Below are 22,147 nucleotides of genomic sequence, written 5' to 3' on the forward strand. Positions count from 1 at the left end.
TTCCTCTCTGTCTTTACCATGAATTCCCCAGCTGTGCCAGTGCCAGGCAGTCTTTGTCACGGAGCTTTTCTCAGTTCAGTGTTACGTTTTTTTCACTGCCTTAGTGGCTGAAGCAGAAGATTCTCAAGACAGTCATGTGCGTTCTTATCTGAAGCCTTGGAGCAGGGAAGACATGTTTTGACAATACTTGACTAATCCTGGAGATTTTGGAATTGGGAAGAGGCTTGGGAGAGAGGCACTCTAATTCAGTTTGTTAACTATGGACCCTACTGCAGCATCTGCTGCTAGGAGTGGCACAAAGTAACCGGCTCTTCCCAGCCCTTTGCAACCAAGCACTGCGGCAAAGGGATAGCTGTGTAAGGAACAGAAGGGCATCAGCTCTAACTTTGTCATCCCGACAACGGAAAACTCTTGAAGAGTTTGAAAACACACACACACACACACACACACACACACACACAACCCTGGTGTATTGTATTTTTATTTAAAATTTGTACACTTTGTATAATCTGTATCTTGTGGTATTTGGTACTAGAGGGAAAACTTTGGCAAGACTTAGCAGTTTTTATATTTTTGTTATTTCCTTGCCGTTTGATCCAGATTACATTACAATTATATAAAGAAACCTTTTTGTACTGTACTTACAATATAATTTTTTTAACATTTACAGTGTTGTCATTCTTTTCTAGTGTTTACTGTGTTTTCTTGCAACAGTTGTTTCTACTGGTATTTAGTTTTTCTCAGGAAAAAAAATACACCTTTAATTTTAAATTCGTTATTCTCACTTGTTTAAGAGCAAGCTATTCTATTTCTAATAGCACACTTCACCTGAAATCTCACTCAAACAACACCGACGGTGTGGAGAAGGGGGAGGTATCAAGCATTGCAACTACTTGAGGACGGGGGCGTTTTTCTCCCCCGCTCTCCTGTCGGGTCCCGTTAGTGGCGCTGAAGACACCGCAGGAGCGGCGAGGTCAAGGCAGGAAGAGGAAGCCGGGACGTTGGGACAGGAGCGGCGCCGCTTTCCAGGCTCTGAAGGATGCGGCGGCCGATGCCGCCCCTCCTCGGAGCGCCCCTCCCCCCGCGGGCGGGGCGGCGGCCGTTGGCAGCGGCCGTTGGCGACGGGCGGGCGCTGTCGTCACGGCCCGGCGTGGCGCGCGGCCGTCACGTGAGCGGCGCGGGCGCAGTCAGCTGATCGCGGCGGCGGCGATGGACTTTCTGCTGGGGAACCCCTTCAGCTCCCCGGTTGGGCAGCGCATCGGTGAGAGCCCCGCGGCCGCGCCCCCTCCCCCGCCGCGCCCGCGCCGCCCCCCGCGCTGCTCGGCGGCCTCGCGCGCCGCCGGCAGCCCCTTCCTCCGGGAAGCCGCGGCGGGAGCCCCGAGGGGGCGCGGCTCTGTCCCCGCCTCCGCGGCGGCCTCCAGAGCGTTCCAGCCTATGAGGGGCGCGCTCCTCTTTGACGGGCAGGCGCGCCCTACCAATGGCGAGCGTCCAGGCCTGGACGGCTCGGCCGGCCAGCCAATCGGCGCGCGAGGGGGTCTCGAGAAGGCGAGGGGAAGTTTTCTTATTTAAAGGGCCCGAAGCAGCGGTGGTCCGAGCCACGCCCCCCTCGCGGAGCCGAGGCCTGTGATTGGCTCGGGACCTTTCCCGCCGGCACCTGCTGAGGACGTCGTGGTGGGAGCCGGCACCTCCAGGGGAGGCACGTCCGGGGCGCTGATTGGCTGGGCCTCGAGGGCCTATCAGCTTCCTGGGCGGGAAGGGCTGGGGGCCGCTGAGGAGAATCCTCCAGGGGCCATGATGGAGCCTGGAGGGCCCTGCTGGGAGAGGGTCCTCCCTGCTCCCTGGGGCTGCTCCCTGGGGCTGCTCCCTGGGGCTGCTCCCTGGGGCTGCTCCCTGGGGCTGCTCCCTGGGGCTGCTCCCTGGGGCTGCTCCCTGGGGCTCCGTGTGCCCTCTGCCGTGAAGGGGGAGGATGCCCCGTGCTGCAAGGGTGCTGCCCACTGCTGGGCCTCGCAGCCTTGACCTCTGCAGTGCGCAGGGGCCCGCGTCCCAGTTACAGAAAGAGGGAAGCACCTTCCCTGTCCCACAGGGCTGAGCTGAACATCAGCACGGGAAAGGAAATCAACAGCAGGGATAGCTATGCATGGCATCTGCTCAGCAGCCTTTCAGGCTAATGGACAGGAAGACAGCAAGTCTTTATTTTTTTTTTTTTTTAAGTCTCTGTGCGCAGGAGAACTAAGTGAACACAGAGAAGAAAAGTAAAAAAACTACAAAAAGATAATGCAAAAAGATGCTGCAGTTAGAGCAGCAACAATTCTAAACTGCAAAGGAGAGAGAATGATTCTTTTCTTCCCCTGTTATATTGTCAAATGCCTTCTGGTTGTGCTTCAAGTAATGCAGTTGATGCCATGTGCTTAATCTCTCCAGCACTTGTGATAGAGAACGACCATTTGCAGTTTTACACGTTTCTTCACTCTTGAATTTTCTCACTAGTGCCACTAGTACGTGTGTTCTTCACTCTGAAACTGGTTTCCAGTTGAGTAGTTGTCACAGTGCTTGTCCGTGGAGACTACTCGTGTACTGTACTCATTGCGTCATGGATGACATGGAAGGCAGCAAGCAGCTGCTGTGGGTAATGTTTTATAAATAATTTTTAAAATCCTATTTTGGAAGCCCTTGCTGCCCAACTCAGTTCTCCAAAAATATATATAGGGCATTGTGATGTGAAATACTTCAGAGTGTTGAAGAACAAAGGTGAGATGCACTACAGCAAGACCTGGGAGGATCACTTCAGTCAAAGATACCAGGGAGGTTTCTAAGTAATGAGATGTTCCAGGTAATCTTTGATGTCCCCCAGGCAGCTGTCAGATGTTGCATCACGCTTTTCAGGAAGAACGTTCTGTCCTTTGCAGAATGAATGTTCTTTGATTTGCAAAGTGAATGTATTGGATATTATTTTTGCATTTGGGTTGAGGCAAAATGAAACAATCTTCAGATGTTACAGATTACTTCTTGCCCTCCAGATCTTTTGATCAGTTGAGTATCTGGATTGCAGTTCCCCTCTGGGCTTTTTCTTCTCTTGAAGAAGGGCCTTCCAAGTAACAAACCAACAGTGAAGAAGAAGAAGAAATCAAAAGTGTTGTTGTTTCAAAAGTGTTGTCAGACAGGAATTTAGAGTCTGTAGTACCAGAAGTGCGACAGTAGAGAGATCTTAATGGTTGAGGTTATGGGAGTCCAAGGTGGTGGAGGACATGCAATGCCTGAGAAAGGAAATGAAGTGTGGAGGACTTGAAAGGGCTGGGGACTATAAATATGAACATTTTTCTCCTTTTGATCATTGCCTGACAACATCCTGGGGACATGGATCAATGCTGTCTTCATTACTTCATGTGAGAAGCAAACACGACTTACCCTGAGCTGTGTGGGAGGTCAGTGTCAGCTGCTTTTAGCAGCCCGGTCACCAGACCTGCATAACACTGCTGCTTTGGGCTGGCCACAGAAGGCTCATACTGCCCCGTTGTGAACTCCTTCAGCAAAGCTGCGCAGCTTATGAAGTCTCAAGCAGCTTTAGGTGAGGGCTGTGGAATGAAAAAATCTTTTGTGCCACACTCCAGTGGTGTTCTCAGATGGCTTCATTAATGTTAATCTAGTAAGTTCCCTTTATTTTGCTGACATGGAAACTGGTGCTCAGATAAACTCTCTGATTTGTCTCAGAATGAATTGGTTGCAAATTGCAGAGGAGTAGGTTTTCCAGCTTCTTATTCCCCATCCTGGAATTTGTTCACAGAAGTTTCTTCGGTTCTGCTTTTAGCTCATGATATTTCTTCCTAAATAAGAGAAACACAGAGTTTTATTATTTTTTAATGTACTACTTGACTTGTAGAGGGCTTTCCAAAGATTGCTGAGGCATCATTGTGCGGGCCCCCCACACAAAATGGTAATCCCACCAAGGGCTTCCACCAAGGAGCTCTGAGAAACCTTAAAGTGGAAAACTGTGCTCCAAGGAGGCTCTCTAGGAGTAACAAGGTAACTGTAGAGTATGAAAATGAGGAAGACACCTCTTTTCTCAGGCTTGGAGTTTGGAATAGCTAGTACTTATAGCAATACTTAAGGGACAGAGATTGGTTATTCCATTGAGTGAGGACAGGTAGGGGAGAAAACTAAAGATAAAGTAGAGAGGAAAAAAAGGAGGGGGGGGGGGAGCAAAGGAAGCTCTGTGAAGAATTTTGATCCCTGAGAGTCTGAGCTGATTGACAAGGAAGGAAGAAGGAGGAGAAACACGGAGACTCAAATAGCCACATTCGTGCATCAGTTCAAGTCTGTGTTAATCATTGTCCTTGAATGAGGTTTGGAAGTTTATCTTAACAAAGTGAGTTGTCACGCTCTGTCTTTGAAGAAGGAATACAGCAGGAATAAATGGTTGGAGTTCTTTCTGAGTTTGTGCTAAAATTTCCCTGTGGGAAGAGAAAACCTGACTCTTAGCAAGGAAACTTTGTAAAGGAAGATGACTTGGGTCAGGGATACTGTGAGTTGTAGGCAGGTTAGGGAAAGGGATTCTGGTGTTGCTTTCTGCTGGACTTACACTGTCATGCTCAAGGAAATGCTGATCCTTTCAAACTGCTGTTCAAATAGATGGGAAAGTGTTTGATGTTCTGGCGAGGAACTTGCAACCAGTGAGATCGAGTACTGCGGGGTATGCTGGCCGTGGACCTTGCTCGGGGGGTTCTGGTGAGCTACAGGAGAGCATTTCAACTGTGAGAGCCCCTGAAAGCGGCCCAAGTGGTTCTGGATGCTTCAGATCCTCGGGTGCAAACAAAGGTGTTGGAGCCCATTTACTCTCCTCTGCCCATAACTCTTGTGTTTCTCTGCACTACTGCCTGTATTGACAGTTTTCTCCTGCAGGAATGGGTGGATTGCAAGTCCAGCAACAGACTCTCCTCTGCCACAAGGGAAATGACAATAAACCTGAGGGGGAAAAAAAAAACAAAAACAAAGAAAAGACATTGAGTCAAATTTGATCTTGGCACAGAGGAATGTACGGCTCTGTTTTATTACTGGTGCCATGCTGAAAATTGCTCCCAATGTTAAGACTCCAGACAGTTTTGATAATTGCAGTAAGCAGGACTGCTCAAACGCCAGGAAGGAAGAAGTTAAATGGTGCAAGTTTGGGCCATATCTCTGACCTTGGAGGCCCTGGGATGATGTGAGCAGTTGTGAGGCATCACACTGGAATCGGACAAACCCCAGGGCTGTCACACCCGACGAGCTGGACTGGCTGCCAGAATTACGTGGCTTTGAAGCAGCCTCGTAAAGGGCACTTTAATTCTGGATATTCAGCAGCCAGTCAGTTCCAGGCTTTGAAGAAAACGGTGCTTATGGCTCACTGATAACCCCTGCCACATGGAGTTCTCTGGGGCAGGTCGGGATTAGCTCCCAAGCTCCTGATTCCTCCCGAGCAGAAACTCCCTGAAAAGTCCTGCCAGGTAAAGCAGAGCGCCGGGCAGGCAGCCGGGCTCGGCCCCCCGCGCCTGCTGTTTTTAGGACCTTGTCACTGTTTCCAGCCATCGTGGGCTCAGATTTCATGGGAGGCAGCCAGCTCACGTCCTGGTTGCAGCTCGTGAAACAGGGCCAGCCATCTTGATCCTTCATGTGACTAATGAATAAACTTTGTTTGCTTTCCTTCCGCGGGCTTTGCTAAAGGGTAAAGTAGGATTTTCAGAGAAAACTCCAACATAACTACGTTTGGACAGTCCCCTAGTACTTGGAAGCCAGGAGGATTAAAAAAGCATTAGTTGCATGGCTAATCTGTACTGGGTAGTTTGAAGTGCTTTTGTCCTTGGAGGTCACATTCCTGTTTTTCCATATGCCCTAATTCTGCCCTTCCCTTTTTTTTTTTTTTTTTTTTGGGTTGTTGTTGAATGTTGCGTTTATAGCAGATTTGCAGCTTATTATTGACGAGCATCAGAGAGGAGGTGACAGCAGCAGCATCTTTATTTTCCATGTAAGGTAAAACTATTGGGGCTGTATGTGTCACTTGTGAGGAATCCTTGTTTTCCTATAAGTGGTTAGCCAGGTGAAAGAGTGTGCACAGTTTACATTCCTTTCTGAAATGCAAACTTGCTGCTTGACCTTGGTAGGGCTCATGTGCTTGGAAGAGGAGGAGAGCAGCAGAGTGATACCAAGTACCGGAAGGTGAGAGTTCACTGTTTGCAGACTTGGTCCACATCTATGCACAGTGAAAATGAACTCGAGGAGCTTTTGGAGAGTCTTGAATGACAAAGACTTCATGATTAGAAACAATTTTCATTTTATCTTCCGTTTTCTTCTGGAGTTTAGAGTTTCCCAGGTTTTGCATCTGTTCCCAAGCTGTGGGGAGGGTTTTTTTTTATTTTTTTTCCTTCCATGTGCAATGTGTTTCTTCAGTAGAGAGGTGAGTGGATGCAGATTAGAGAGATTTTCCCCTTTAATAGGGCAAACTCCTCTATGACAAATTTGTCTTTCATTGACAGTATTAACAAGCAGCATCTAGTTAGACTGGGGTTTAAGCTCAGGTGTATGCAGAGCAGGAATCAGTATGCAGGCTGACCCGCCTGGCGAGGTGGGGTGTGTGGCTTTTCAAAACAGGAGAGAACCTGGAGCTTTGCTCCTGTACCAAGTCCTGACCCCAAAGGAGCCCTCACAGAAATGGTTTTTCCCAGGAATTTTACCTAAACTTCMCCCATTCATTTGTATATGCACTAGACATGCTCCAATATAATCCACAGCCCTAGATTGTCCTTACCACATCACTCAGTGCAGTGCTATCTCACATGTCTCAGGGAGGAAGCCTACATTTGCAGAGCCTGGGATTCCTATTTAAAATTAATTGCTGTGAAGTGAAAAAGCCTTCACCTGCCTGAAGAGGCCTGCAGGGTATTATCCCAGAGCAGAAATAGTCACCAGACATTCAAATACGTGGAAAAAACATCCAGAATTCTCTGCCTCCCTCCTTCCTGTGCTTACCCTCTTCCCTCTGATTGTAGCCACCACAATGTAAGCAGTGTAATCACAATGTACTCATTTTATTCTGTAGTCAGCAGAGAAGGTGTTGGCTGGTTTATGATAAGGTTAGCATAGGTAGCCTCACACTGTGATATGTGTAATTTGTGGGAAAGACGCGTTTAAGAGATGAAGGCAGCATGGCTGCATTGCAGAGCTCTCTGCCTGCTGCTTAAAAGCAGCACATCCCAAAACACGGTGGATGTGTTTATACAGGCAGGAGTTAAAAATATTTTTCTGATGCCATGGCCTGTATCCCAATACCACTGCATGAATGGCCATTTCCTTTCATTCCACAGACAGACCTGTGGAATGAGTCAAAAATAGGAAAAAGCAGCTCTGCAGAGCAGGGTGCCTGCAAAGGGCTAGAGGACCCACAGCATCAAGGGCCAGCTCTGGATTTTACAGGGAGAGCAGTTTTGAAATGCCGGCCCTTAAGTGCCTAACTTGTCTGAATCCTCCTGAAGAACACTGTGTGGGTGCTGAGATGGTCTGGCTGATCCTACTTCTCCTGCATGACAGCCAAGTTGGGCATTTTAGAAGACAGGAAAGCTGAAAAAGAGGGTACTTCTGCTTGCCATCTGTTTATCTCACCGCATCTCTGTGGTCTAGAGAGTGCCTGGGTCCTGCCTGCCCTGATATCCTTCTGTTTCCTGTGCTGTCCCTAAGGGCACCAGCCAACCCAGCAGGGACTGAGCATGGCTGATTACAGGGTGGGGACACGGGTGCTCGCAGTAATAGCTGTTTGCTGCATGAATCTCTGCCATGAATAACTTCAGCGCCAGTTCAGGAATCCCTAATTAAAGGGGAGGCTGTGGAGGCTGCAGTGACACTGCTTGGACTTGGGCCTGCAGCCCCCTTACGGCCCTGCTCCCCAGAGGCCAGAAGTTCAGGGAAGGAATGTAAGTGTTCAACAAAGGAAAGCACTGCTTTGGTTGTTTGTTCGCTTTTGTGAGAAATGCAGAAAAAAAGGGAGTTGATCTGTTTGTTTCCTTAATTCAGTGCAAATCAAGAGCCATGCTATTAGCGTTAGATCCAAGGCGGTGAGAGCAGAGCACACTCGTGGTTTCCTATGCTGGCCCTGCTGCAGGGAGACAAACAAGCCGCCTTCCCTCCCATTGTGGAGCCAAAGTTCCCTGTTCTCTGCCGAGGTGCTTCCCCATTCCATGCAGGACCCTAGGGAGCCTGCGGGGTGGGTGCCTGTGGCACATCGGTGTGGGCAGCATTCCTGCTGCCAGGAACGCACGGGGCCTGTTGGCAGCGTTCCTCTTGCCGGGAACACAGAGCGCGCGGGGCGGCCGCCAGCCCAGCCAGCCACGCACCTCATGCTAGGGACACCTAGYGGGCTGCCCTCCGTGGCCCATAAAAGCCCGATTCGTGGCTTTTATGTCTGCGATGGAAAATGTAAAAAAGCTGCTGGCTTCTGCAGTGTCATGACAGCTGAACAGGCAGCGGTGAGAGAGCTCTTAGCCTCCTCCTGACTTGGTTTCTTGTCTTGCAGAGAGAGCTACAGATGGAGCCCTGCGGAGTGAGGACTGGGCCCTCAACATGGAAATCTGTGATATCATTAATGAGACCGAAGAAGGGTAAGGGAGCTGACATGACTATYCCTCCGAGAGTGGGTCCCAGCGCACACTCTGTAGCGTGACACCCCTATGCTTAAGTGGTACCGCACGTGAGCGAACGTAATAAGCCAGGTTACCCCACACTCCCTTAACCTGACTCTGCTGGGAAACCTAGAGTCTCACTAAAGCTGCCAGAGCATCTGTTAGATGCTTCCCTATAAACGTGTTAAGCACGGAGAGCCATTTAAACAGACCTTTAGGGTCCCCAGAGAAACCTTGATTCAAGCCAGTTTGCCTCCTATCTCCCAAAGGCATATTTGAAATTCTGCACTTCAGTTTATTCCTCCTCCATAGACCTYTCTTTCTCTCCTCTGGGAATGTAAAAATCTCCAGGTCCGTGAGTGAGGAGAGGAGAAAATCTCAGGTTGCTAATGAGTTCTGTGACTGAGCGAGTTTTGCTGGTGCTCTGCTCTCAAGCATTTTCATACACAGTCAAGAGCACAGACAAGAGCAAAGCAAAGGGGAGAGCCTTTGCCTCCCGTTCCCCAAGGGAAGACATCCAGAAATCTGTCAGGCAGTTAACTCTGGACCTGGGGATTTGCCAGCAAATTCACAGGGGACTGCTCCTTCTCACAGTGAAGGTGTCAAGAGCAGCATCTAAAATGGAATTCTACACTTTTATTCCATGTTACCTGAAATAAAAAAACATAGGTTTCACTCCTTTTGCTGTCCCACCTTGCAGTGAGGCTTAAGGAGGATTAGCAGACAGTCTATCTCCAGCTTCACCATGGTGTGCACACCAAGCCAAGCACCTTACTGACCGTTGCCCTCTTCCTGCGGCCCCCATGGTGTAATTTATACCCATCTCTGCCCCCAGTTCTCAAGCTGTGGCTGTTTGGTGTTTCAGTGCAGGGTGTCTATTAACACAGTTGCACCCMAGTCATGCCCCATCCCCTCGCACTCCGGGCAGGCAGAGAGCCCTCCCTTTCCCCCGCTATCTCCTGTCCTGTACAGCCATGCACGCCCGTGGGTTGATGCACTCCCACCCCGCTCATTACCTGAATCTTTCAATGTCTTACTCTCCAGCATTGCTGCTCCTCCAGCCCTACTTCTCCTTCTGTGCTCTGACAGAGTACATTTCATTGCTGTCATTCACAACATTGCAGTGGGCTGGAACCACAGTGGTTTCCCCTCAGAGAACGATTGAGCAGGTCCTGCAATGCTGCTGCTTTCTTGTCCACCTTGTCTGGGCAAGACTTTTCCAGTGCATCTTTCCTGCTTCTCTTTAACCTCCTTTCTTCCCAGAAAGTGTTGTCCAACAGGTTCCCTCTGAGCACCACGAGTATTACTGTAGTTCTTTTTCTCCTGGTGTTTCAGTTACTATTTTCTGTCTCATCCTGTACCTTTGATAGTTGCTTCCATCAGCAGAGGCATTAAATTTTGGCAACAGCATTCACTGACTGGACCCACTTCTCTTGCAAAGCCACTGTCAGCAGCTGCTTTAACAGTCACTGCTTCAAGCCATCCTGAAAACATGGTGGGAGGTAACCTGCTGAGTATGAGGCTCTGGGTGCCAGTGGCCATTTTGCTTTGTATCTCAAGAGGCTGGTCTKGACCTGCTGATGATCTTTCTTTACCTGATTTCTTCTGTAGGCCCAAAGATGCTTTCAGGGCGATAAAGAAGAGGATTGTAGGGAATAAGAACTTCCATGAAGTTATGTTGGCTTTAACGGTGAGTGATGATGACTTTCTCAACTCCATTATATCCTGCTGCAAAGCTGAGTCCTTGGTTGCAAAGACACAGGTGTCTGAAGACAGTAAGACTACCATGTAGTCAGAGAAGGCTGTAACTAATGCCTCTTTGCCTTTGCAGGTCCTGGAGACATGTGTCAAAAACTGTGGCCATCGCTTCCATCTCCTGGTGGCCAGCCAGGACTTTGTGGAAGGTGTCCTGGTGAGAACAATCCTGCCTAAGAACAATCCTCCTGCTATCGTGCATGACAAGGTGCTGACTCTCATCCAGGTGAGGCAAGAAAAGTGGGCTTGGGCACCAGATCAAATGTTTTTAAGTGTTTATATAGAAGAGTACTTTAAGTGGTGCTGGGTTTCACTGTCTCCTTCTCTACAGTCCTGGGCAGATGCCTTCCGGAGCTCCCCGGACTTGACAGGCGTTGTCAGTGTCTATGAAGACCTGAGGCGGAAAGGTCTGGAGTTCCCCATGACTGACCTGGACATGCTGTCACCCATCCACACACCACAGCGGGTATGGAGGTGCCTCTGATGAGAAAGGAGTTGAACTGCTGCCATTCAACTCCATAGAGCTATGAGGCTCTCCAGCAACTCCAGACAGCAGTTGCAGGGCTTTGGGGGAGTGAGAGGCTCTAAGCCAGCCTCTTCACAAGGTGATCAAAGGGGCTGCAAGTGTGGGGCAGAAGGTTTGCGGGAGGATAAGGCAAAAGAGCTAGAAGACTATTGGAAGCAGATGAGGAGCAATTGCTGAGGATGAGCAGATGAAGATGAGCAGATGAGGAGCAATTGAGGAGCAGATGAGGAGCAATTGCTCCCCCAATTGCTCTGCCTTGTAAATTGTGTCCAATGCCTCCCCTTCTCTATCACGTTTACCGTTTCCTCCTCTGTCTCTAGACTGTGTATAGCACTGACTCACAGTCTGGGCAGACCTCACCTGCAGTCCACTCCACTCAGCGGATAGAGTCCATCCTGCATCCTGTCACACTGCCCATGGGGACGGGCACTGCCAGCAATGTGCTCATCACACCCACGCCAGAGCAGGTGAGTGGAACGTGGGCTCTGAGGTGCTTCAGGCTGTCCCTGTGCTTGGGGGCTGTTTTGTAAGTGCTGTTCTGGAACTGCTGTCCTGGTCTTCCCCCAGCATTTTGGCTTGAGAAACTGCTCCTCTGAAAGCACCGTTACTTTGAGGGCTCACAGGGCTCCATCACGGTCATGGAGATTAACTAGGGTGCCATGAGCCCAGGACGATTACTTTTCCTTAAGGCAGGACTCCAGGGAGAATCCTCCRATGATAGGGAAGTGGGGAACAGAGATGCATTTTGAGGGAGGTCTTCATAGTGCAGAGCAGCAAAAGCTTGCTTAGTAAATGCTTCTTTTTTATATTTATATTGCCTCACTGGTGATTTTATGTAAATCATCTCTGTCTGGCTATGACTGGTGCTTCCTCACTTATTTCCCCGTTCTTTTCTTCTTCTTCAGCATCCTGAGTCTGTATGTTACAGATTGAGCACCAAAGCACCAGACTTTTTTAGGTTGCATCCTCTTGCAGAAAAGAAGCTGGATAACTGCTCTCAAGAGGCTAATTATCAGCCTCTGAAACCAGAGGGAAAATGTTTCAACTGCATACTTCGCCCAAACTCACCTTTCTAATATTAATTCTTTTTTTTTTTTTTCTTCTTATACTGCTTTGGAAGCAAGATGATTTGAGTAGCTGCTACACAAGAGCTGCTGTCAGGGGAGAGACTTGAATTATAATCACAGCCTATGGTAGCTGTTAAACATCAAGGTTAGGCCTAAGGGACAAAGGGCTTGGGTGAGGGCCTGGCATCTGCTACCAGCAAAGGAATTTGATGGTAATTGCATGACCTTCCTTCTGCTGGGTGCTCCTGAGAGCCCAATAGAGCAGTGATAAATGAGTTCTGCAGTGGCCTTCCCCTCTGGCTGTATGGATATACACACACTGTGCACTGCCATTCAGAGGTGGCTCAGCAATCTCCTCAGTCATCCCACTCTGAGCAGTGACTTCCATTCCCTTTTGTAGATCGGGAAACTGCGCAGTGAGCTGGAAGTGGTGAATGGGAACATGAAGGTGATGTCGGAGATGTTGACAGAGTTGGTGCCAGCCCAGGCTGAGACTTCCGACCTGGAACTGCTGCAAGTAAGGAGCACAAGGAAGTGAATGGTGSGGACAGAGGGCTGGCACGTGGAGCTTTGTTTAGCCGTGACTCAGTGAGGTGTTATGTATGCCAGGCATGGGGAACTGTTGTCCTGGATAGCTTAGTGTGGGACTTATCAGGGAGTGACAGTATGAGGAGGACATATAGAAGGTAGAGTTCCCTTGGCCAAGTAGGTTGCATTATTGAGGCTAGAATCATTTCACATGAACAGTGTTACATCATTCTTGAGGGCCTTTCTTCCTCCATGATGTTGCACTGGAAGCACAGGTTCACTGCAGGAACAGAGCAAATGAAGAACTGCAAAACTCAGGCTCAGTTTACCTCCATTAGAAGAGCTTCCCATACCAATATCTGTTCCTGTTAATATGTGCTGGTATATCACATTAGCCTCTGACTGTCCCATTCAGGCTTCCAAATCTGTGAATGCTCAGCCTTGGCCTGACCTTTGTGGTAACCTCCTCTTGCTGTGAGCAGGAGCTGAATMGGACATGCAGAGCGATGCAGCAGCGTGTGCTGGAGCTGATCCCCCGTATCCTCCATGAGCAGCTCACCGAGGAGCTGCTCCTCATCAATGACAACCTCAACAATGTGTTTCTGCGCCATGAAAGGTACCTGTCTCCTCCCTTCTCTGCTCTGCTCCTCTGTGGGAGTTTGCTGCCCTTTGGGGGCCTCCTATCTCAGCRTTTTCTTTTAACCATGATTGTCATATTTAGTGTGTATCAGTCTGTATCATCCACCTTTGAGAATGGGTCCATTCCTCAGCTCTTACTGTTTTTTTCTTGTTCCTTCAAAGCCACTGTGTAAGTTGTTGAGAGCAGTGTAGAGATGCCTGCCCCAGCCTAGAAGGAGGAGAAGGGAGCTGCATGGAAAGAGCTGTTTCTGTAGCTCAGAGGCAGACGAGAAAAGAGAAGATTTGTGCAAGTGGGGACAAGACCCCTCCCCCCTTTTTTTTCTCTTCATTTTGCCAAATTCATCTCTTATGATGGGGTGAAGTCAGGAGAATTTAGTCTCTTGTGTCTGTTTGAAAGAGAGCTGGGTTTGAACCACATTGGTTAGGAGTGGCTCTGAAGGAGAACAAGTAGCTTTGCCCTAACACACCTCTGGAGACATCAGCTTTGTGGCTTCTGCTGTCTCCTTCTCCTGTCTTGGAGGGAAATTAGGCCCTGATCCATGGTCCCTATTTGCTATTATGTAGGAAGGGGCAGGTTATGCCAAGCCTGAGTGAGGAATCTCTGAGGACTGAGATGTATAAGCACTTGGAAAACTCACATTACTGAAATTTCTTCTCTCATCTTTCTTGCAGGTTCGAGCGTCTTCGCACTGGACAGCCTGTTAAGGTAACTCAGAGCTACTTCCCATCTGTGTATACTGGTTTACATCCTGCAGGTCCTGCTATGTCCTGAGTTGCAGAGAGGTTTGCTCTGCCCCACTTCAAGCTGTAACCTCCCTGTGTCAGCACTGCCCTGTCCTCTGAGCCATCAGCTGACCTGCTGGCCATCCAGCATTGCTGGAACACTGACTACCAGGGCTTGCTCTGCCCTGGGACACTCTCCTCAGCCAGTGCTCTGATCACTGCCCCACTTGTTGCACAGAAAGGCTCCCCAGCCAATACGCCTTAGCGGGTATAGAATGGCTTCCCAGTGGTAACAAATTGGGATCAAGGAATGCAAGCTGTGTGGACTTCAAAAAATCTTCACTGTCTTCCCTTTTTCCTCCAAAGATGCCAAATGAGGCAGAGAACAGCTTGATTGATCTGGGACCCAGTGCTCCTTCTGCAGTGAGACAACCTGAAGCCACCAACAATCTCTCCTCTCAGCTGGCTGGAATGAGTATGTTGCCATGCATGGTTCCCCTCACTCCTCCTTCTGTCCTGGGAATCCTTTAATGTCTTCAAATTCCCTCTCCAAAAAATTTAGCCATCTACATAAAACAATCTAGAGAAATAGGGTGTATTGCCATCTAGTAATTTCACAAAAAAATGTTTATGTGCCTAGGGACACAAGCATATGCCTCAGCATCCACACTTCAGCTTATGTGGGACGTGGATGTGACTTAAGAGGGACGTCAGCACTAGACTGTGGCTGCTTCCAGCAGGGCAGGAAGGTCCCTCTGATCCATAGTAGCATTTGCTGCCTCTCACTGTGTAGTGTGAGGTTAATCACTGAGATCTGGAAGAAGAAAACTGCTCAGCTGTGCTGCAAAGACAGCCACTAGTATCTTGTTCTCAGGATCCAAGACATGCAAGGATGTTTACCAAGAAAGCCCTCTGTCCTGGGGTGTCTTCAGGACATAGCACCAGCCCACATATCAGTGCCTGAAGCTCTTATTGGCAGCAAGCACATTCAGTACAGATTGGATTCAACTGTAGAAAACTGGCAAGATACTTTTTACAAGCAACCTAGTGCAGCATTTATCAAGTCAGGGTCTTTCCAGTGATACCTCAGTTGGGAAAATTCATTCATCTGTCTGGAGGTGCTTGTCAGGAGTACAAGTTAGCCTCTTCCACAGGTTATGGAGTTAGTTTTGCTGTCTTAAATGTTCAGGAATATCTAGCCTTCAGAATCAGTGCAGTAAATTGATGCTGGTGCTGCCAGWGATTGAACTAAAAACTACCTGCCGAGCAGGCAAACAAACTGATTCTGCCAGTTACCCCCACAATGCTGAACAAACACATATATTGCACTGCTGCCCAGGGGAAGGATGCAGGAGTGGGTCCAGGACAGTTTGGGCTATTCTGACATTAGCTTTTTACTCAGCACTTCCAAGCCCATGGCCTTCCATTTGCTTTTGTGCTGCCTGCTTACCCTGCTCTTTGTCCTGCAGACCTGGGCTCGAGCAGTGTGAGTGCAGGGCTGCACTCCCTCGACACCTCTGGCAAGCTGGAAGAAGAGTTTGACATGTTTGCCCTGACGCGGGGCAGCTCCCTGGCCGAGCAGCGCAAAGAGTGAGTGTGGCAGCCCCCGCTGCCCCTGCTTTCTTGTAAGGGTGAGAGCGAGCGGGGTGCCCTGCTGCAGGAGGGGGAACAGGGGCTGTGATCCCAACCAGCTACAGTTCCCGGGAGGCAGCAGAATGCCAAAGAGGTTCATCCTTTCAGTGCACAGTGTTCCACCTCCATAGTGGATGGCAGCTCTGTTGCAGCCGTCCTTCCTGCTGCTGTCAGTTAGTTGCCTTTCACAATGGCCTCCTGGCTTTGAGGAGAAGGGAGGGTATTTTGGTGCATGTCTCTCACTGCTCTATCAGGGGGCTGTAGTACCACAGTCTGCTGGAGACTCGACATGGGGAGATGAAGGTGTGGAATGAGACTGAGCAAATTTTATTCTCTGTTTCTGAGCTCTTGAGTTGCTCTGTGCYCTCAATAGGATGATGTTGAATTTGGGAGCTCATGAATGCCCATATAGCCTAAAGTATAGAATACTGAATGCAGGAAGTATGTAATCTGTTGTAGGCCCCTAGCTGCCTTCAGCCCTCAAAGTCCTTTGCTCCTGATCTCAGTCCACAAGGCTATCTTGTCTCACAGCTGGGCAGTGGCAAGCTAAGGTTTCTTGAGGATTCTTTCATTCCCCTGCCTCAGACTGCTTCTAGTACAAGTGGCAGAGAGATTAATAGTCAACCTACAACCTATTTTGTTACTCTCAATATTGTCCAAGCACTGAGCTTCCCAAGCCAACTGTCTGGTCTCCATGAACTTGATAAGCTTTTTTAGGGTGGAATTCTGGTTCTATCCCACTGACTCTGTCCTCTGTACTGTCACCAAGCTACAGTTCTTGGGCCATGACATTGCTGCTCTAGGAGCATGTTAGGGGTATCAGAAAGTGCTTTGTGCATCCACACAAACACTGCTGTTCTGGGCTCAGCTAGTGCCGACCAATTCACTGGACATGACTGCCACTGAACCACTTAAGTCAGGGCTATAAATTCCTGCTCAGAGAGTGTGTCAGGGTACGCAGGGGTACTGCCTGGAGAGATCTCCTGGTACAGAGCGGGTGTTTCGCAGACCCTGGGGACAGGACCAATCTGTGTGGGACAAAAACACTGGTGCCAACAGTGCGTGCCTGATCTGGGGCTGACATCTGAGCTGAGGTAGATCTGGGCAGGGCTGGAATTATATCCCCCTCCGACATGGCTCAGTTCTTAACAGACAGAGACTTGTGATCTTYGCAGTAACGAGACATCTTCTATTTATTCCTCGCTACCCACCATCTGCCTGCACTTGCTCTCCTGCCAGGTAGCCTCTACTCCTACTGGCTCAGGCTTCCCATTTCACAGACCAGCCCACAGCCTCAGCGTCTCCTTCCCCCTAAATAGAGCCCTTCCCCTGCTGCTCCCTGAGAGGACGTGCTGGCAGGAGACACAGGCAGGATCACTGGGCTTTCTTCCTGAGCCCCCATGCTTCATGAGCGTCACAGTTAAGCAGTGCTTGAAACACCTCAAGCCTTTCCTGCCCTTCTTCCTCATCAGTGGCATGGTGGCAGCCTTGTACTTCATCCTCGATGCCATTATCCACAGCGGCCCCTTCACTGATGAGCACTTCTTTGAGAAGTTTGAGCGCCGGTGGCCCAGGCCCATGTCCTCCAAAAGGAATGGCTCCATTTGATGCTCCCCTAGAGCTGCAAGGAAGGCCCTGGGAGCAACTGCAGAGGAGGCTTCTGGAGAGCCTCTGGATGAGGCTTCATTCCTCCAGCATGGATGGACTGTTCTCCCCAGTCTGCATGGATCAGCTGGTGATGTGTGACTTTGACATGTGTGGCAGCATTCTAGAAGGGACAAGGAAATGGGACAAGGGAGATAATGGATGGGGTGTTTCAGTGTGTGGAAAGAGGTTGCTGTAATGGTGTGTCTGGAGATCCTGAAGCGACAGGCTATTTTGTTCACTGACTCTCATCTTCTTTAGATGGATCGGTGAATCTCYGCAGCCATCAGTTTTTGAATAGTTTTGGTTAAAGAGATGTTTTTGAGCTGTGACTGTGCCTGTGAAGGCAGCTGAGTATGCGGGGATTTGTTGCTAGAGTCCTTTCCATAGTAGCTGTAATCTTCTCATCAGTCTTTATTATGTATCTCTCTTCTATAGTTAACCTCAGATAAGATGTGTGTCACTGATGAATCCAGCTCTCTAAGACTGTAATGTAGTCTGTTGGATGGTTGTTTTCATGCAATTCCTTAGCATCCTCCCTCAGTGTGTAAGGGCTTTCCTGTGGTAACTCAGATACTTTACAGTGGGTAGATTAATAATCTGTTGTGGCTGACATCTTTAGCAGAAGTTCTGCACACCTTTCTAGATGCAGGTAGCGAGGTGAATGTTTGTGCAGTTAGCAGCCTTGAATATACGTCTAGCAGTTCCTGCTTCACATTCTCAGGCTGCTTACCAGCCTGTGCATTAAATAACTTTATGCTTTCAGGATGAAGTACGAAGATCCTCAAGCCTCCAAAGGACTTGCTGGCGCCCTGGATGCCCGGCAGCAGAACACTGGAGCGGTAAGTGGCTGCAGATCCTTTGGTGCACACCAGGAGTGAGTGTACTTCTTCCCCACCAATAATAAATGTGCAGTCCATTAGAACAAAGATCAATTGTTTAACATGAGTGATGATAACACCCTCAATAACTAACCTGCTTTTAATACCTGGACTCTATACCAYGTTCTTTAAACTTTGGAGGTGGGGAAAGCAAACTCCCCACCTTGCCAGAGGTATGAGAAGTTTGGAAGTGACTCATTCCATAAAAGGGTGGCCTCCTTATGCCTGCGGGGAATTTTTTACCTGGAACTTTATGTTTAATTCCATTTAGCAGATTTTCAAGTCCAGTCAACTCCCCTCTGCAATCGGAGAGGTGGGCCATCACTAGCAATGCCTTCTGCCCCAAGAGCACTGAACCCACTGCCTCCCCTGTACTTCACCTTGTGTGATAGCAGCTTTCAGTGCAGACTTTCTCTCAACCAGGGGGAACCTGGTGTCTCCAGTGATGGAGCCCAGCTGACTAAGTGGATGATGCGACAAGGAATGGTGAGATCATGGCAATGGTGAAAGGAGCTGGGGCTGCTGGACTCGAGGTGGCTCTGGTACAGCACATGAGGATGCACAGCAGACATCAGGAGAGGTTATAAATGGAACAACCCTCTTCTGGGCCAGGAGCAGAGACCAAGGAAGGAAATGAGCAGAGTACCAGTCCTTCCTCAAGTAAAGCTTTCTGTATGACAGCCTCCWCGCTGTTGAATTTGGTCTTTGGCAGCAGAAATCCTGCATTTTTATCCATTCAGGCACGCTGAGTCTTTACATACTCCCGCATCTTGTAAGCTTTGTACGAGCTTTTACAAAGCTCCCACTGATTGTAAGCTTTGCGTCCGGAAATGGACACTGCCCAGAGTGGTATCTGCTCTAGAAAGTTTCCCCATGTGCTGTSCAGTTGGCTTGGATACATTTCTACCCCAAAGAGTCCCTCTTAGGGTAAACAAAACCACTTCACTTTGAAACTTCCTTAACCCTACACATCTTTTCCCCTTCCCAACCGTCTACATGCCAGCCATGGTAACTGTCTGGCTCTGGTAAGGTCTGCTAGTCATGGTAACTAACTTACTCCATGGTTTTGGGAAAATCTGCCTTTTCTTGGTGAGAAAAGATTGCTCTTGTACTTAGTCTTGCTGTTTTCCTCACAATAGGGGAACTATACATTTTTCAGAATCAGAGAAGTAAGTTCCTACAAATGCACTTTCCTGCTTCTGCATGTGGAGCCTCTAGCAAGGGCTGGCCCTTGCTCAGCTTTGTCCAGAAGCCTGTGGCTGAAGAAAAGGATCTGGAGTTTGAATTGATCTTGTTTGCCTTCAAGGTTATCTCCCTGAGAAAATATCTATTCACTGCATAAACTGGYCAGGGACCTAAAGAGTTCTTCCCGACCAGTAATTGTTAATTGTTGAGAATTTTCTCTCCGAAGTATGTGTGCCTAGAGTCTCTTGTGAGGTCAAATAYTGTTGTGCTCTGTGATCTTACCAGGGAGGTAAGGCAGGTGCCTTTTCCCCCTCAATTTGATATCAAACCTAGTACATTGGTTTTTGCAGCAGCAGCACATACTTTGACATCAAACCATCACTGGGTCTGTCACTGCTCCGTGGAAGACAGGCAGTGTGAAGGAAAGTTGTCTCCTGTTATCTGGCTGCCTAACAGTGAGCAGCCAACTTCCACCTAGTGGTCCCTTGCCTAAATGTAAAGCCTAATCCAGTGCTAATACCCCAAAGTCTGTCTTAAGACCTCACATGCTTTTGATGGCACACATCCTGAAAATCATCCATGTCTAGGTGTGGATGGGATGGAAGGTGAATGGTGGCACTGGTAGCAGGGAGAGAGTTGCATTGGCACTGGCTGGGTTTGGAAACACCTGACATTACTGGATGGTGGGACAAGAGGTTTAGCAGGAGAGGGTTTCAAGAACATCCTCTCTTTCCTCAGCTTCATCTCTCTCTCATTTTTTCTGTCCCAGGTGCCAGTCCCTCAAGCCAATTTCATGGAAGACATAGAGAAGTGGCTCTCCACTGATGTGGTAAGTGAGGGGCAGGACCAAGGTGGCCACTGCACAGCTGCACCTGGTGCAGAGCATCTGTGTGCAAGTCTCAAACAGTTGTAGGGAGGCTCTGATAGTTATCAGGCAAGAACCATGAGGACTCGAGCACTGCTTACATTCCCTTATCCTTTACATAGAACCTCTTTGCCACTAGTCTCTCCCAGCCCCCCAGACTATGTCTCCATTTCCATCATAGTGGCATCTGACATTGCTGAAACCTTCATGACCTCTGCCTTCCTGCAGCTAACACTCTTGTCAGAGGGGCCTGGCTCTTGCTGAAGGGTTGGAGTTTAGGCAGTATGCAATAGTCCTGGCACTTCTGAACATGTGGCACAACCTGCTTTGGGGGAGAACATGAGGAAGGGAAAAGAACACCAGAGTTTGAGTACTCTATTAGTATAATTAGTCTTTTAGGAGGCATAGCTGAGGAACTAGKGTTCAAGGCTGCTCTTAGCACACTTGTACTGCTGAAGGAAGGGTGCACCATCCTGTATCTCTCTCCATGCAAGCAGAGCACCACATCTGTGGAGGTGTCATTGTCTACCCTGCATTTCTTCTGCATTTCTATTTCATTGTCTACCATGCATTTCTTCTCCTTCCACAGGGAGAGTCAGAGGATGGAAAAGGAGTCACCAGTGAAGGTAAAAGTCTCAGACAAAAACCTTTCTTCAGCTGTTCCTGGCAGCTTGGCACTTCCATAAACCTCCCTCCTTGCTAATGCTCTCTCTGCCTTTGCTCCAGAGTTTGACAAGTTCCTGGAAGAGCGAGCAAAAGTTGCAGACCGGCTACCCAGTTTGTCCAGCTCCTCAGCAGGGACATCTGTCTCCCCTTCTGCTGCCAGCCATCATCGGAAGCAGGCAAAGGAGGATGATGCTATGTTTGCCTTGTGAACACTACAGACTGGTGTGCAGTGGAATAAGAGGCTGTGTGTGTTGTTTTGCTCGCCTCTGACCAGGGGCCAGCAGGGGAAGGGCTCTGTCCCCTTCCTCTATTCTATTCCTGTTTTTCTTTTGAGTTGTTTTTATTTTTAAGCTGCTTTCAGCTTCCAGATAATCACTGTTGTGTTTAGGGATGTCATACAATAGACTTGTGAAGGGGAGTTTTAAAGCTGCTAGAGAACATGGAAGTTCAGTGGGCTTTTTTTTTTGGCACAGTGTGGGCCAAGCAGAAGTGGCCCATCTCTCCGTCTGCTGAGGTGACCACAAATCTTCCCCAAGAAGCAGGAGAGGCTGCTGAAATCTTTCCTGCCTGTCTCTTTCCTATCCCCCTCCATAGAACAAGTCTCCAGCCCACTGCCTACYGCTCTTAGACTGGAAAGCTTGGGGATCCACAGCAGTAAAGCTAGAAAAAAAATATATATATATAAATGGTAGTCCRTCCCTGTTGCTGTAGTCTCTTTTGCCCAAGTACCTGTGGTATGCAATAGCCACATACTCACATACTCTCTTCCTCTTCCTGCCCTGCCCTTCCCCATTCGTTTATGCAGAATTCTACCCACAACGCCTATGTTTCTTTTGCAAGACAGCCAGTTACTGTGGCTGCAGTCCATGGGCTGAAGGGGCTGTTTGTTGTGGGCTAGGATGTGCCTTCAGCAAATCCTTCACAGTTTATTTAATTCTTGTCTTTTTATACTTTCCTCCCCTCTTTTCCTGGTGTGATTCACTTCTGCCTGTCAGTTTCCCTGATGCCTTCCACCACATCACGCTGTGGTGCTGGGGAGTCTCTCTGATCAAGCCAGTACTAGAGATTCCTTCAGGGCAGCTGTGTCTGCCAGGGCAGCCACGTCACCCAAAGGAAAGGTCCTTCCAGGGAGGCACTGTTACACCAGTGAGAACATTCTGTTTCTGGAGTAGTTTGTTCAGCTGGTGAGCACAGAGGTGGACTAGGACATGAGTCATCTCATGCCAACAGCCCTGCTACAACCAGGAGCTCCTTTGCACAGGGAGAGAAAAACCCTTCTAAGCAAACTGCACATGCTACCTAACTTCAGATGGCAGCAAGGGAGGAGGGTGCCAAGCCTGGGGCTCCTGCTTATGGTATTTCTCGCTGAATGTGGAAGAGTTGCTTTTTTATTGCAT

At 48.9% G+C, this 22,147-nt stretch overlaps 1 protein-coding gene across 2 annotated transcripts; it reads left to right on the forward strand.

Moving 5' to 3' along the window:
* The first annotated feature begins 1,160 nt into the window (after positions 1 to 1,160).
* TOM1 (target of myb1 membrane trafficking protein) lies at positions 1,161 to 21,720 on the forward strand. Of its 2 annotated transcripts, XM_026052263.1 has the most exons (16): positions 1,161 to 1,261; positions 8,534 to 8,618; positions 10,251 to 10,329; positions 10,471 to 10,620; positions 10,726 to 10,860; positions 11,241 to 11,387; positions 12,388 to 12,504; positions 12,998 to 13,131; positions 13,827 to 13,860; positions 14,244 to 14,352; positions 15,347 to 15,467; positions 17,920 to 17,995; positions 18,458 to 18,520; positions 19,989 to 20,048; positions 20,674 to 20,710; positions 20,811 to 21,720. In XM_026052263.1, the coding sequence occupies exons 1-16, from the start codon at positions 1,210 to 1,212 to the stop codon at positions 20,957 to 20,959; spliced, it is 1,548 nt and encodes a 515-aa protein (XP_025908048.1). In that variant the 5' UTR covers positions 1,161 to 1,209; the 3' UTR covers positions 20,960 to 21,720. The 2 variants fall into 2 exon arrangements, with proteins under 2 accessions (XP_025908048.1, XP_025908049.1); XM_026052264.1 differs by lacking the exon at positions 18,458 to 18,520.
* Positions 21,721 to 22,147: the final 427 nt, after the last annotated feature.

This window comes from Nothoprocta perdicaria, unplaced genomic scaffold (assembly GCF_003342845.1).
Source record: "Nothoprocta perdicaria isolate Ctin4 unplaced genomic scaffold, notPer1 scaffold_86, whole genome shotgun sequence".
NCBI classification, from domain to species: domain Eukaryota; kingdom Metazoa; phylum Chordata; class Aves; order Tinamiformes; family Tinamidae; genus Nothoprocta; species Nothoprocta perdicaria.